At 37.7% G+C, this 12396-nt stretch overlaps 1 protein-coding gene across 2 annotated transcripts in view; it reads right to left on the bottom strand.

The window, feature by feature from the left end:
• The window catches only part of SIM2 (SIM bHLH transcription factor 2), a gene marked incomplete at its 5' end in the record, with an annotated part of 59548 nt that overhangs the window by 31991 nt on the left and 15161 nt on the right, over positions 1 to 12396 (bottom strand). For both annotated transcript variants that reach the window (XM_080602824.1, XM_080602825.1), the window contains one exon: positions 11036 to 11144. In XM_080602824.1, coding sequence (XP_080458950.1) covers positions 11036 to 11144 — 109 coding nt within the window. The remainder of the gene's footprint in view (positions 1 to 11035; positions 11145 to 12396) is intronic.

Genomic DNA, 12396 nt, shown 5'->3' with positions numbered 1-12396 from the left:
TGTTTGTATGGATGTAACTTGACGTGTTTACACAATAGCATTTTGAGAGCTGCAAGAAACAAAGGAGAATTCATTAAGCTTAGCAATGTTCCCCGTGGTAAACTGTACTTTACAACTGCAGATCAGAGAAGTCCTCCAAGTTTCAATATACAGAATGAGAATGAGTGTGAATATGTGTGCATCTGTGTGCAAGGGAACGGGAGTGGGGAGGTATTTGGATGGTTTTTGTTTGTTTGTTTGTTTGTTTGTTTTTTCCAGAATACTACGGTGTTCTGCTTCTCCTATGCAAGTAGTTTATGAATATATTTAGGAAACAGCCAGCTTAGGTTTCAAAGAAGTGAGCAGTCACCACACAGAGATGTGAAATTTTGTTTCAATGCATGATAAATTTCACTGTTGTTGGATCTCTTAGTGCTATTTCTTTCAAATACCTATTATTCCAGTAAGTCCAACACATATGATGAAATTTAAGTTTAATTGCACCTTCTCTAGCATTTGTCCTAGCTGTCTATAATTCTGACAAACAGCTGTGTATCTCTGTGAAAGGTTTTAATGCAGCTTTCCTTTATGGATGTAAGTATCGCAGCATGGCACTGCTTTTCCCATCTTCACCTTTACTTTCCATGTCAGTATCAATTTTTCTCCATTTACGTGAATGTAACTTATTTCCCTCTTCTAAACAATTTTAAAGTAATTGGAAAATTGATACTTCTTTTCATGAGTTGAATAATTTTCAAAGCTTGTGTGTTCTTCTGTTCAAGCTTTTTTCAGAAGGTGAGTTAAGAAGAAGTCTCAACAGCTGGTATAGCTAAAAAGAAAACTCTTCCCCCACTTCTAAATTGCAAAGTATCTTGAAATGCTCTGATGATAGCTTCCTGAAAAGAAGACCAACTGTCTTAATACAGCTTTTAACATTTCCCAGAACTTATTGATGTTGTGTTTATCTACTACAGGAATTAGAGATGAAAAGCAGAGCTTTAGGGTTCTTTCTAAATATTTACCCTCTCATTTTTGGCATACTACTCTTCTTGATCCAGTCATGGAATGTGATCTCAGGTCAGTTTTCTATTCCAGCCATTTCCAATACTTGTTATAACTTGGATTTCTTCATGGTAGTAAATTTCTGATTTTGTTTGCTCTGTATCAATGTTTAACATTTGAAAGTGATTGTCCTCTCCTCATTGCTCCACAAACTCTTACTGAAATCTATTTAAGAGTGATCTGCAAGTCTCTCAGTTTTTATCCTGGAATTCTAATTTTACACTTTCCCCAACTGGGTGATTGGCAATACATGGAAATAAAAACTGATGCAAGTAAAACACTGGTTTTGATCAACATTATTATATACTTTGTGCAGATTTCTCTGTCTTTTCTGATTCTCTTTTTTGGAAAAGTGTAATTGAGGTTACTGAGATCCTGGCTTTTTCAGTAAGGCTACTATCGATATTTTAGTAGGCACTAAATTTGAGGTATCATTTATAATGAGTTTTCCAGGGGGATACACTGCAAGGTAGAATCCTTATCCATGTCCCAGATGGTCATTTCAAATATATCATTGTTTATTTTTCAGACAAACTCTATGTTTCCCTTATCGAATTCAGAGAAGTTTTTCTATTCCACTAATATACTACTATACTACTTGGTCATCTTACAGAAGCTCCCTTTCTGAAGCACCGCTACAATTTAATTGATTAAAAGAATTATAAATAATGCAGAGAGTAAATGGCTTAATTCAAATCCCACCCCAGATTTATCTGTTTGTTAACATCCACACAGAGCAACCTGTAAAGGAGGTTGCAGAGAAACATTGTTGTCTCTGGCCATACTGATGATATATTTCTGACAGCTCTTAACATAATTTTTACAAAGTATGCCATCTCAGTTATGCCTTTTCTTTTCCTTGCCTAGTATATCAAACAATACATTTCGACTGCAAGCACTACTCAGGAACAAAATTGCCTGTTTATATTTTACAGATTTGTACTTTTTTACTCTTGTAAACAGAATAAATGTCATGGTACAGAAAATGAGTTTTGTTATTTTGGATAAAGAATTTGTGCATTTGTTCACTCATAATGCACAAGACTGCCAAAAGGGATTCTCCAAACATTTCTATGAAATTATGGTTAGCTTTATGGAAGCCAGAATTGTCCATCCCTGGGGGTGAAACTATGAAATCCATCTTTGCTTTCTACTCCATCTTTCATCTCTTTTGAAAGAAAGCAGTCACAAAGTTCTGTGGTTTGCATGCTGTTTGTACTGTGGACTGAGAAAAGATCATCATATTTTTTTCCACAGCTTCACCTCTCAAGTCTTTATTTTCTGTAAGGTAAAAGCTACTTTTTTATATCTCTTTCCCAAAGTACCCAAGTTTTGATAGTAGCAAAATATGGCACCGTTTTGTTATAGAACCACTTCATAAATTAATATACATATATATGCAATCTGCACACTGCTGCACCATGTACTGTTTTTAAAATGTATGCCTCATCTATCATTACAAAAGATTATGAAACATCATTAAAACTGAGAGCTTTTGACGCAGCTAATGATGTGCCACATCAATTAAGATCTTGATTCCTGTTTGCTCTGCAGGGCAGCTTGGTTTTAATTTCAAAGGTCAGCTATAGTATGGGAGAAGAAAACCATTTTGAAATTGCACACCTAGACTGAAGTCTAGGTGCACAGTTACCTGCTTCTACTTTCCCTCCTGCAACACATGCCTTCCTCTAGTGTTGAGGCATGAATGTGCGATAAACTGCTCTCCTTGTCACTGCTGGACTGTTTTACAGGGTGGAAACACAGATAGCACAAGTTCATGTCTGGATAACACTTTACTGCCCATCCCCCAAACACCCTGCATATTTTTACCCTTTCAGTTGGTTATTTTCATCTTACCTCCTCTACATTATAAAGTTGCACATGTTTTGCTCTTATTCTTGTGTAATCCGCAAAGCATCTGGGTCCCACACAGCACAATGCTAACTAAAAGAGCATGCAAGCATCTTGGCTAGCCTCTTTTTTTTTCTTTCTTTTTTTTTTTTTTTTCAGAATAACAAGGCTATGGCTTTTGTAAGACACAGAAGAGACAAAATGCCACAACTCCCAGTCCTTCATTCTGAATGTGGGTGAGCCCAACTTCTAGAACATGGAAGAGGTAAAAGCACTGTAGGGAGCATACAACGGAGATGCTTATACAATAGCATGCATGGTTCTAGGGATATCCTTGAAGCTGGGAATCCAGGATTGACCAACAGAGCCAGGGTGAGAATGGGCTTGCAAATGCCTGTGATGGACTTCCCTCATTCAGAGTTGGCCTGTAAATGAGCTAGTAGAAAATCAGGAGTGAAACCTGCAGGACTGCTTCATACTGACCACCATCTTTATTTTTACCATGCTGGAAAGAACAGTGCCAGAGTGAGTCTGCGAATAAAATTATTATGTTAATTGAAATACTGCATGCAAAGAGATACGTGAACACCACATTTCCCCACTCTTTCTTGGATTGTGTGGTCAAAACTAGATTCCAAATAAGAGAGAAGAAATAAAACAATTACTTTCCCTTCTCCCTGTTGCACTGCAGTATCACATATACACGTGCAGGTTACAGCCTGAAGTGTATACCTTTGAGAATACCTCTTTTCAGTAAATGAGTGGCACCAGTTAAATGATAAAATATATATGCCTTACGTTTCAAAAATGCAGATTTTGTATACATAGATAGCAAGTTCCTAAGCACATACGAAGTTGAAAAGTGAAGTTTGTGGGCTGACTTGTTTTGTCCTGGTAATGCTCTTGCTGTGGTAGGAAAGAAATCAGCTCTGTTGTTAACCTCTGTCTTTGAGTTCCAAACTTGCAAGAGCTGCCCAAATTTCCTCTCCATTTGGACAGTTTGTTCTGTGTTCTGACTGTGTCCAGAATCCTGTCAGTGCTGCAGAGAGTAAATTGTCTCAATTATCATTCCTGTCATCCAGATTCAGCATTTACCCAAATTTTCTTTTCCTATAAGCGATGCTTCCAAACCTTTATTTAGAGAAGAAACTCAGCAGGGCAGTAGGCAGAAAGGAAAAGTCTATCTATTATAGTTTGAAACGCTCTACTCTCTTGATATTCTTTACTGCTAATTACTAATGAAAAAAAAAAAATTAGTGGGGTGCCAGCAATCTGCCCTTCTTTCCACTTTTGTACATCCAAAATAATAATGTTTTCTAGATTTCCCTAGTTCAAAATTACTCCATCAGTGGCAGGGTCATTATGTTAAACCATTAGCAATGGTTAAACCAATAATAACGTTAAACCAATAATAATGTTAAACCAATAACAATTCTCCTGTATTTTTAAATGAATCAAAAAAAAAAAACCTGTCAACTTTTGTCTTTTTTGCATATGTGTTACAAGAACAAAAATCTTTTAACCAGAGTAACAAAAGAGCTTTCCCGACATACACTTTTCTGTTCTGTTCTGTTCTGTTCTGTTGGTATCAAACAAGATGTGTGTAGGGAAAATGGTCTTCCTCTAGAGGAAAAGTATGAACTGGCATTTACTTCTTAGCTGGACTGAAACGGTGCCCCAAAAGCTGGAGAGCCAGACACAATGTGTTCCATATTGTTTGTATTACCTACATTAGGCTTATAACACATCACATAAGAATTATGCAGTTGTTAGGAAACAATCGGTATGTCCATGGTAATAACTATAGTATTCCTCTTTCCCTTTGTCTACTCTGGGATATGTCAATAAACTGCTTTTAGTACACCATGCCTTGGTGTGCAAGTCAAAGGTTGTGAAGCTGTAGCTGTTTTAAAGTATGGAAATCTCAGAAAAAGACACGTGAAACCAATAAAAGACACACTGTTTCAAATGAGCTGACTCCAAGTACACACGTGGAAGAGCAATATAAAGTGCTGAATCCCTCTCAGTATTGCTCTTTTTTCTCACTCTACCTGCAATACAAATATTTCCAATTTCCCTGGCTTGCTTGCTTGTATTCTGCTGCAGTGGTGAGAGATGACTAGTCATACCCAGCTTTCCTTACCCTGATGTTTCATACAAAATTTTCCAGCTTTATTCTTATAGATACGGTTCAGGAGGTACAGCATTTCCCAACATCCTCCAGATAGTTTTGTGAGTGTTACTGTCTTGCTACAAGCCTACCTCACTATGCTGCTCTTTTAACTGTTAAAGAAAACTGTTAGGAAAAATGGTTGTTACAGACACACTTTTGATAGCAGCATTATTTGGAGGGCATAAAATCCCCACTTATGTTAGTACGTGCAGCCTGGTTTGTTTCATAATGTTGTTTCCTCTAAAAAGCACGCAAGGGGGAGCTGTGTGTAGTCAACAGTTCTGGTGTAATCTCCTTGTTCACTCCCTGAAACAGCCAGACTCTATTTCAGACACCTTGACAACGTTTATCACCCCGCCAAAAAAAGGTAGCATGTAGCAATTGTTTCACAAACCTCCGTTGGTATTGTATTTCCCACCAGGCTAGCACCAAAATGGTTTGCTACTGACCACTAGCAGATCAGACTTATGAGACTGACAGAAGTTTAGGTCTATGCTAGATGCGAGGTGAGAAGAGGGGCAAACTCCTCACATGTCTCCATGAAGTTCTGGAGCTGCTGCTGGTCAGGCAGGGTTTGGCATGGCACCACAACCTACTTGGTCTCCTCCGCTAAGTGGGGGAGATGGGCAGCATGCATTGAGCCTCTACAGTCAGTCAGAAACGTAGCCTTGCAGTCTTCCAAGACTGAATAATTGCTTTTAAACTAGCATCCCCACATCTTGGGGCCCATCCTCCCTGACTGATGACCACCTTCTGCCCCAGTAGGAAAATCTCATCCAGTGGACCCAGTCTGTTTGTCCCACTACTGGAAGAAACAGAAAAGAGAAGCTTTCAGGTGCTCCAGAGAAGACAGCATACATCAAAACCACATCTCCAGATGCTAAGAAATCCATTTCTTAACACTACACCACAGAACAACTCCTGGATTTCTGTTACCAAAGTACTGCATATGTTTGCATGGAAGCCCATGAATCTTGATATCAGCCTGTGCAACAGATACAGGTGGTGGGGAGTGCCAAACTGAGGTGTAAGGATTCACAGGTATAGAACTAAACCAGGTCACAGAAACATGCTGCAGGCTGCAAATGCTATAAGCAGTATTTGGAAAGGAGTAAAGGACCAGTGAAGTCATCTGAAACCTGAGCACTGCCAGTACACATCATTTGGAAAAGATATCCTTTTTTTTCTTTTTTTTTTTTGCTAACCTATTCCAGTTGAATATAATGGATTCATTTTCTCATAGCAAGTGCAAAGCCAGACTAAAGACTCATGTGAGACGATTCGCTGAGGCATACCCACAACTGATGTGTATTTCAGAGGGTATTTTTCCCTACCCCAGCCACCCTGAGAAGGAGAATCCAGCTGTTAGCTTCTTTCATAGCAAAGGATCAGTACATATTGCTTTACATTTTCAGTGCTGGTCATGCAAATAAGTAGGCAGCTTAAAGACTTTTTAAGTTAAAGCTGAAATTCTCCAAAGCCTCCACAGACCATGGGGCTTATGGCTTTCATTGAGTCATAGCTTATAGACTTTAAACACCAGAAAGGAACATTAGATCATAGGTCTAACCTGTACATTGCAGTTCATTAAACTTCAGGGAGTTACTCCTGTGCTGAGATCAGTAACTTCTGTTCGCCTAAAATGTATCTTATACAAAGGCATACACCCTTGATCTGAAGACATCAAAAGAGGAAGAAACCACTGCTTCCCTTAGTATTTTGTTCCTGTGGTTAATCAAACCCCTAGTTATAAATGTATGCATTATCCTAATTTGAGCTTTTGTGATTTCAGTTCACAGACATTGGTCCTTGATATGTTTTTTTTTTTCTTCTAAAACAGTCCTTTAGTTCCCAGTATTTTCTTCCCTTGGAAGTAAGCAGACACAGTTATCAAGTCACCTCCCAATCTTCTTTTTGAAAAATCAAACAGATGGTGTTCTTTCATCTCTCATTATAAGCTTTTCCAATCCTTCAATCATTTTTGTGGTTCTCTTCTGTACTTTCTCCAATTAGTACTTTTTTTTTTTTTTTTTAAGTGGACAACAGAATTATGCAGAAAAATCCAGTGTCCATTTCACTAATACCGTACAAAAAATGCAATCAGTCACCCTTGTTATTTCTGTTCACTATTCCACTTCTTATATGCACAAAGATTTCACAGCACCCCTTTTGGCTACAGCATCACCATCGGAGCTCACACTGAGCTGCTTGTCCTTTATGATTTTTCAATGCTTCTGAGAGTTGCCATCTTCCAGTTTCTTGGGCCAAAAACTTTCCTTACCATAACGTGATTTATGTCCTTACTGCATTGTCTGAATAGAGATGACACAACAGCTAGTATATCATCTTCCATGTTCCCAAATTTTATTACATTTAAAATTCCTATGAAATCCAAACTCCTGGAGGTATGTGATTATTCAAGAATTTTCACTTTCTTTTAAAATAATAAGGCATCTACTCTTTATGTTTGGAGACGTGCCTTGTACCTGAAACATTAGGAACTATAAGCCAAGTTTTAAAAACTTAAAAAGTTGTGATTTAAGAAGGCTTATACTTTTAACATTAATATATCTTGTTTAAGTAGATGACTGAGATATCTGAAGAAAAATAATGTGACAGGGAGCATTATATAAAGAAATCCCCACTATGTCTGATTTTATGCATTGAGCAATAATTTCCTTTTCCCTGAGAAATAAAACTCACATAAATAAGACTTCTAGAGCTCAACAGCTGCAAGGCTTCCACCTTTCTTATGTAATATCTGTCTTTTAGAAAAGCTTATATGAAGCTGATGAAGCACGGGAAATACAGGGAAGATTAAAAGAGAATAACAAAGGAAAATGAAGAAGATAAAAAGCAAATGAAGAAATAAGGGGAGAGCATAGAAACTTACAAAGACTGTAAAACTGGAGGGCAAAAATAACCTGTACTTTGTATTATTTAATACCAGTAGCAGAATACAAAGTATAGATATGTATGCCTGCACTTGTGATTTTATTTCTACTATAATAGATCTTACCCAGCTACAACTGTTGAAATAACAACTGAACTAAAAATATTTATACATATCTGAGAATTAGCTGAAGAATACATCCTGAGCAAGTAAAGTTAAATGAGCCATGCTGCAAATTTGTGTTATGAATGTCTGTGTCTGCTGTGCAACATTGATTTTACTCCTGAGTAATTCCACAGATTGGAGAGATCTAAAAAATAGCAAAATTAAAAAGGGAAACTTTTTATTCAACCCAGTGACTTGATGATTCAGACACATTTTAAGAGATCAGAAGAGGAAAAAATCAAAATGAAATGACAAAAAAATGCTCTTTTAAAATCTGTTTTCCCTTTTATTAGAAAATAAAGCCACTTTCACTCAACTTCCCTAGGTACTAAGTTACTTGTAGAACTCCATATTTTATTTAAATATTCAGAATATCTACTAAGATACAAACAGAAGTCACTTCCTTCCTACCATTTATTTAATAGGTTTCAGGACTTCACTGAAGATACACAGGAAACCTGCTATGATTTCTATGTGCCAGGCAATTTTAAATTATACCTTAAGATTTAATGTTTACACTGCAGGAAAGGGAACCACTGGCACAGGGAAGACATAAATAAATACTTGCTCACTCTGTTTAGCTATGGATTCTGCACATTTTAATACACCAGCTCTATGCTTTGTATGGGAAAGAGACACACAGAAGTAAGATTTGCATAAAATAATCCCTATACAATCCAGAACACAGCTTAACTCCTTTATTTATCTCCCAAGTCTAGGATTCCAAATAAGATGCTGTTGTTTTGATGTTGTTATCAATTTCCTTTGCTACACAAAATTTTACACAAAACAAGACACATATAAATGGATCACATTTCAAAGTAAATTTTCCTTTACCTTTTGCACTACTGAGAACCCAGAGCTTGATGCTAATAACAAACAGCATCTATATAGAAAGAGGTAAAGCAAGCTACAGAGAATGAGGCATATAACTGGGGCTAGTCACCAGCAGAATTTCATACTGAAACAGTTGCAAGTAAACTGAAATTAACAGTTTCAATTGTGTGTAAAATCTTTTCAAACACAACCAAAACAGAACAGAATTATACTTCACAGTGAGGAGAACTTGTTCATGAAATAAATAATTGACCATTAGTAGCTAAAATGAGAGGGATCTGATTATTTCAGAAAAGAAATGCTAACAGGCAAAATAAGCATCCAAAGACATCCAAATGTGAGTAAGAAGCAGGCAATAACTATTTCTGAATAAAAAAAAAAAACTTCTGGGACTGCAGTACTAATGCACTGTCTTACTTCTGGTGAACCAGAGTCATAATTTGTACTTGACATAGTAAACAATTCAGATCAGTTGCAGGTGACTTTAAATCTGTAAAACTTTAAAATAAAATAAAATAAAAATCAACAAAACCTTGACACCATTGCCATTGACAAGAGAGTGTTTATAAAAAGGTCTTACTACCAATTCCAGATACCAGCAGAACTTCATTAAAAGTCATGGATTTATACCAGAGGCAACCCCTCCACTCATCAGTAAAGTAGGACAAGAATAAAATGTGTTGTTTTCTTTTTAAACGTCAAAATTGGAAAAAAAAAATCCCTGACAAAGGAATGAGAAAACTATGAAATAGTCAAGTAGCAACTAGAATCAGAAGAGTCCAAGAGAAAGAAGAGTTTGTTTTTCAAGACACAGGGAGGTACACAAGAGAATCTGCTTGGGGAGGAGGAAGAGAGAAGACGGTTATGGTAGTTCTTTCGTTTATACCACTCAGAGCACTGCGTATGCTCCCAGGAACATTCAGCTCCCCTGCATTCAGAGAGTAGTGCTGAGGGAATCACAGTGGTCGGAACTGTGGTGAGGTCGCCAAGTACAGAAACCGCACAGGTACCAGGACTGTGAAAAAACCTCCAGCTCCTGAACAGGGAGGTAGTGCAAACTCAATGCTCCTCATGCTTTTAGGAGCTGTGTTTTAAGAAGCCCAGTAAAAGCTCTAGCAGGATGTGAGCTTCAACTGATCAAGCAATTGTGAAATATACGTGAAAGCACATTGTACAATGGAGCCAAATCATTCCAATATTTTAAAGCTCAAAGAATTGCCCGATGGGAAACGAAACCTACTGGAGGTGGTGTAAAGATGCACATAAGTTTGTTAATTATATAGTAGCAACAATACTGAAGTAACAATACACAAAGGGTCAGGTTAATTTTTATGTGTGGTGTCTGAGCACAGCCAGTGTGGACAGTCTGATCCAGGCGGTCACATAATAAGAGTTCTGCTGTCTTCCCTGACACTCCATCCAGCTTAGCACCATGCTGTATGGGTACGCGTGGGTGAATCATCTGCAGCACCTGAACGGGATGTGTGGAGAGGCTTGGTGAATCAGTGATCCAGCATCAAGGCAAGAGGACATTATTTTCCCGGAGAGATCACTTTTTATATGAGAGCTTCTAAATGTAGGTCATTTACAAAACCCATTTTTCCTCTTCCTACAGTGGAGAATATTAACTCTGGGTTTTCATACAAATCTCAGATTTAACAGTTGCTTTTATAATATTAAAAGTGTCCACCTATTTCCAAATTGCTTAACGTATTATTTATTTATTTTTTTCCCTAAGACCACATAGCTGCAGCTGTGCACACCTAGACAGTTGCAACATTCCTGCAACCTCACCGGTGATGACAAATCAAGAGAGGAAATTACCACTGGGCAAAATCTTAATAACAGTTTAAAACTGCAGGGACTCCACGACATGAAAAGCATTATTTAATCTAGGATACCTTATTCTCTTTACTGCCACAAACCAAAATCTTGGATCATAGTTTCAGGTTCATGCTCCTCCTCCATTTGCATACACAGCTTCATAATGGATAAATATGAACTGGTCACAGCCTAGAGTTGTTACTTTTTTTTTAGTTTTCCAATGGTAGTTTGACCACAGATCACACAAGTACCTTGTAAGAGGTGAGGATGAAGAGGCTGGTGAGCAGTAAGAACAGCTGTCATCTCATCATGGTCAGAAGGATGTATATACTCATAAATGCTATTACCAGTTAGCTCCACCTGTGAAGAGACATGTAACACATGAAGCAGTGCTGCTGCCCCTTTTTCCTTTCCTATCCCCCAAACATTCTGAAGTGACCTGCATATACTGCATCTGGGTAACCACACACCATTTTTTAAACATAAGTCAAATGTATCAAAAACTTGTTCCAAATTATACTCCTTAAACTTCCTTGTTTAGCAGTAACTAACATTTTAGGGGCTTTTGTGGGAATTTCTGATGATGATCTGGACACAGAAGAGCTGCTAGTGGAGAGAGCTGGTGAATGAAGTGATAGACTAGAGCAGCTGTAGAAATGCTAGGTTGCCACAAAATGGGATAAAATCTTTGATCTGTATTAATGTCTCTCAGAATGGCAGATATCTAAAAAAAAAAAAAAGTTTGACAGGTTCCCAGAAACCATCACCTGCATTCCACTGACAGTTGAGCCTTCGGAGCCAAACTGCTAGACTTACACATTTCTTTTGTGTCTTTTCAGATCGTCCACGACATTCAATCCACAGTAGTACATAGGGCTCAGAACGGTAGCCAGTGAATTCAAAAGACAGACTTCCATAGATTTTCATGAGCACTGGCTTGAGCCTTTGCTGCTTTAAGTAAACATGCACATTAAAAAGACTAAGAGAGCTATCTTAAATATCTGTACTCTCTCTTCTCACTTGAACTTTGCTCGCACAGGAATGTATTTCTATCTTTCCCACTGTTGTACCCATAATAACTGTTGTGCAAAAAATGAGCGGCGTACACCGTATGTCCTTTTTGCTAACTCTATTTGCCACGTATAAAACTCACCACAAAAGTCTCCAGATAGATGCAGTAATTGATTTAAGGAGTGAACCAATACTTTGAGCCTGTGTTTTAAATTAGTGTCAGGCTGCCCAATTGTTCAGTGTGGCCTGATGTGCCTTGGGCCCCCAAGATCAGAGACAGCTGCGAGGTGAAGTAATTTAACCTATTCTTCTGAGCCAGTCCTACTGATTTGCTAAGATGTGTGAGTTGCCTTTTCTTTGGAATAAATGAAATTGTCTACTCCACAAAGAAATCTTTTTCTGAAAATGTTTCTCATAGTTCCATTTTCTGCATTATTCATGGAATGTCTCTTCCCAAGACTATGCAAACTAACCTTTTTTTCTAGCCATCTATTCCCCACTTCTTCTTTCCAACAACCCCTCCCTGCAAAAACAAAAACACCAACACTGACCTGATAGTCTAACCAGAGTAAAATTTCACTGAATAAAGCAAAAGGGACAG

Source organism: Anser brachyrhynchus, assembly GCF_964034855.1.
Source record: "Anser brachyrhynchus genome assembly, chromosome: 1".
Classification (NCBI taxonomy): Eukaryota; Metazoa; Chordata; class Aves; order Anseriformes; family Anatidae; genus Anser; species Anser brachyrhynchus.
Note: the sequence above shows the minus strand (reverse complement) of the source record. Positions and strands in the feature narration are given on the sequence as shown.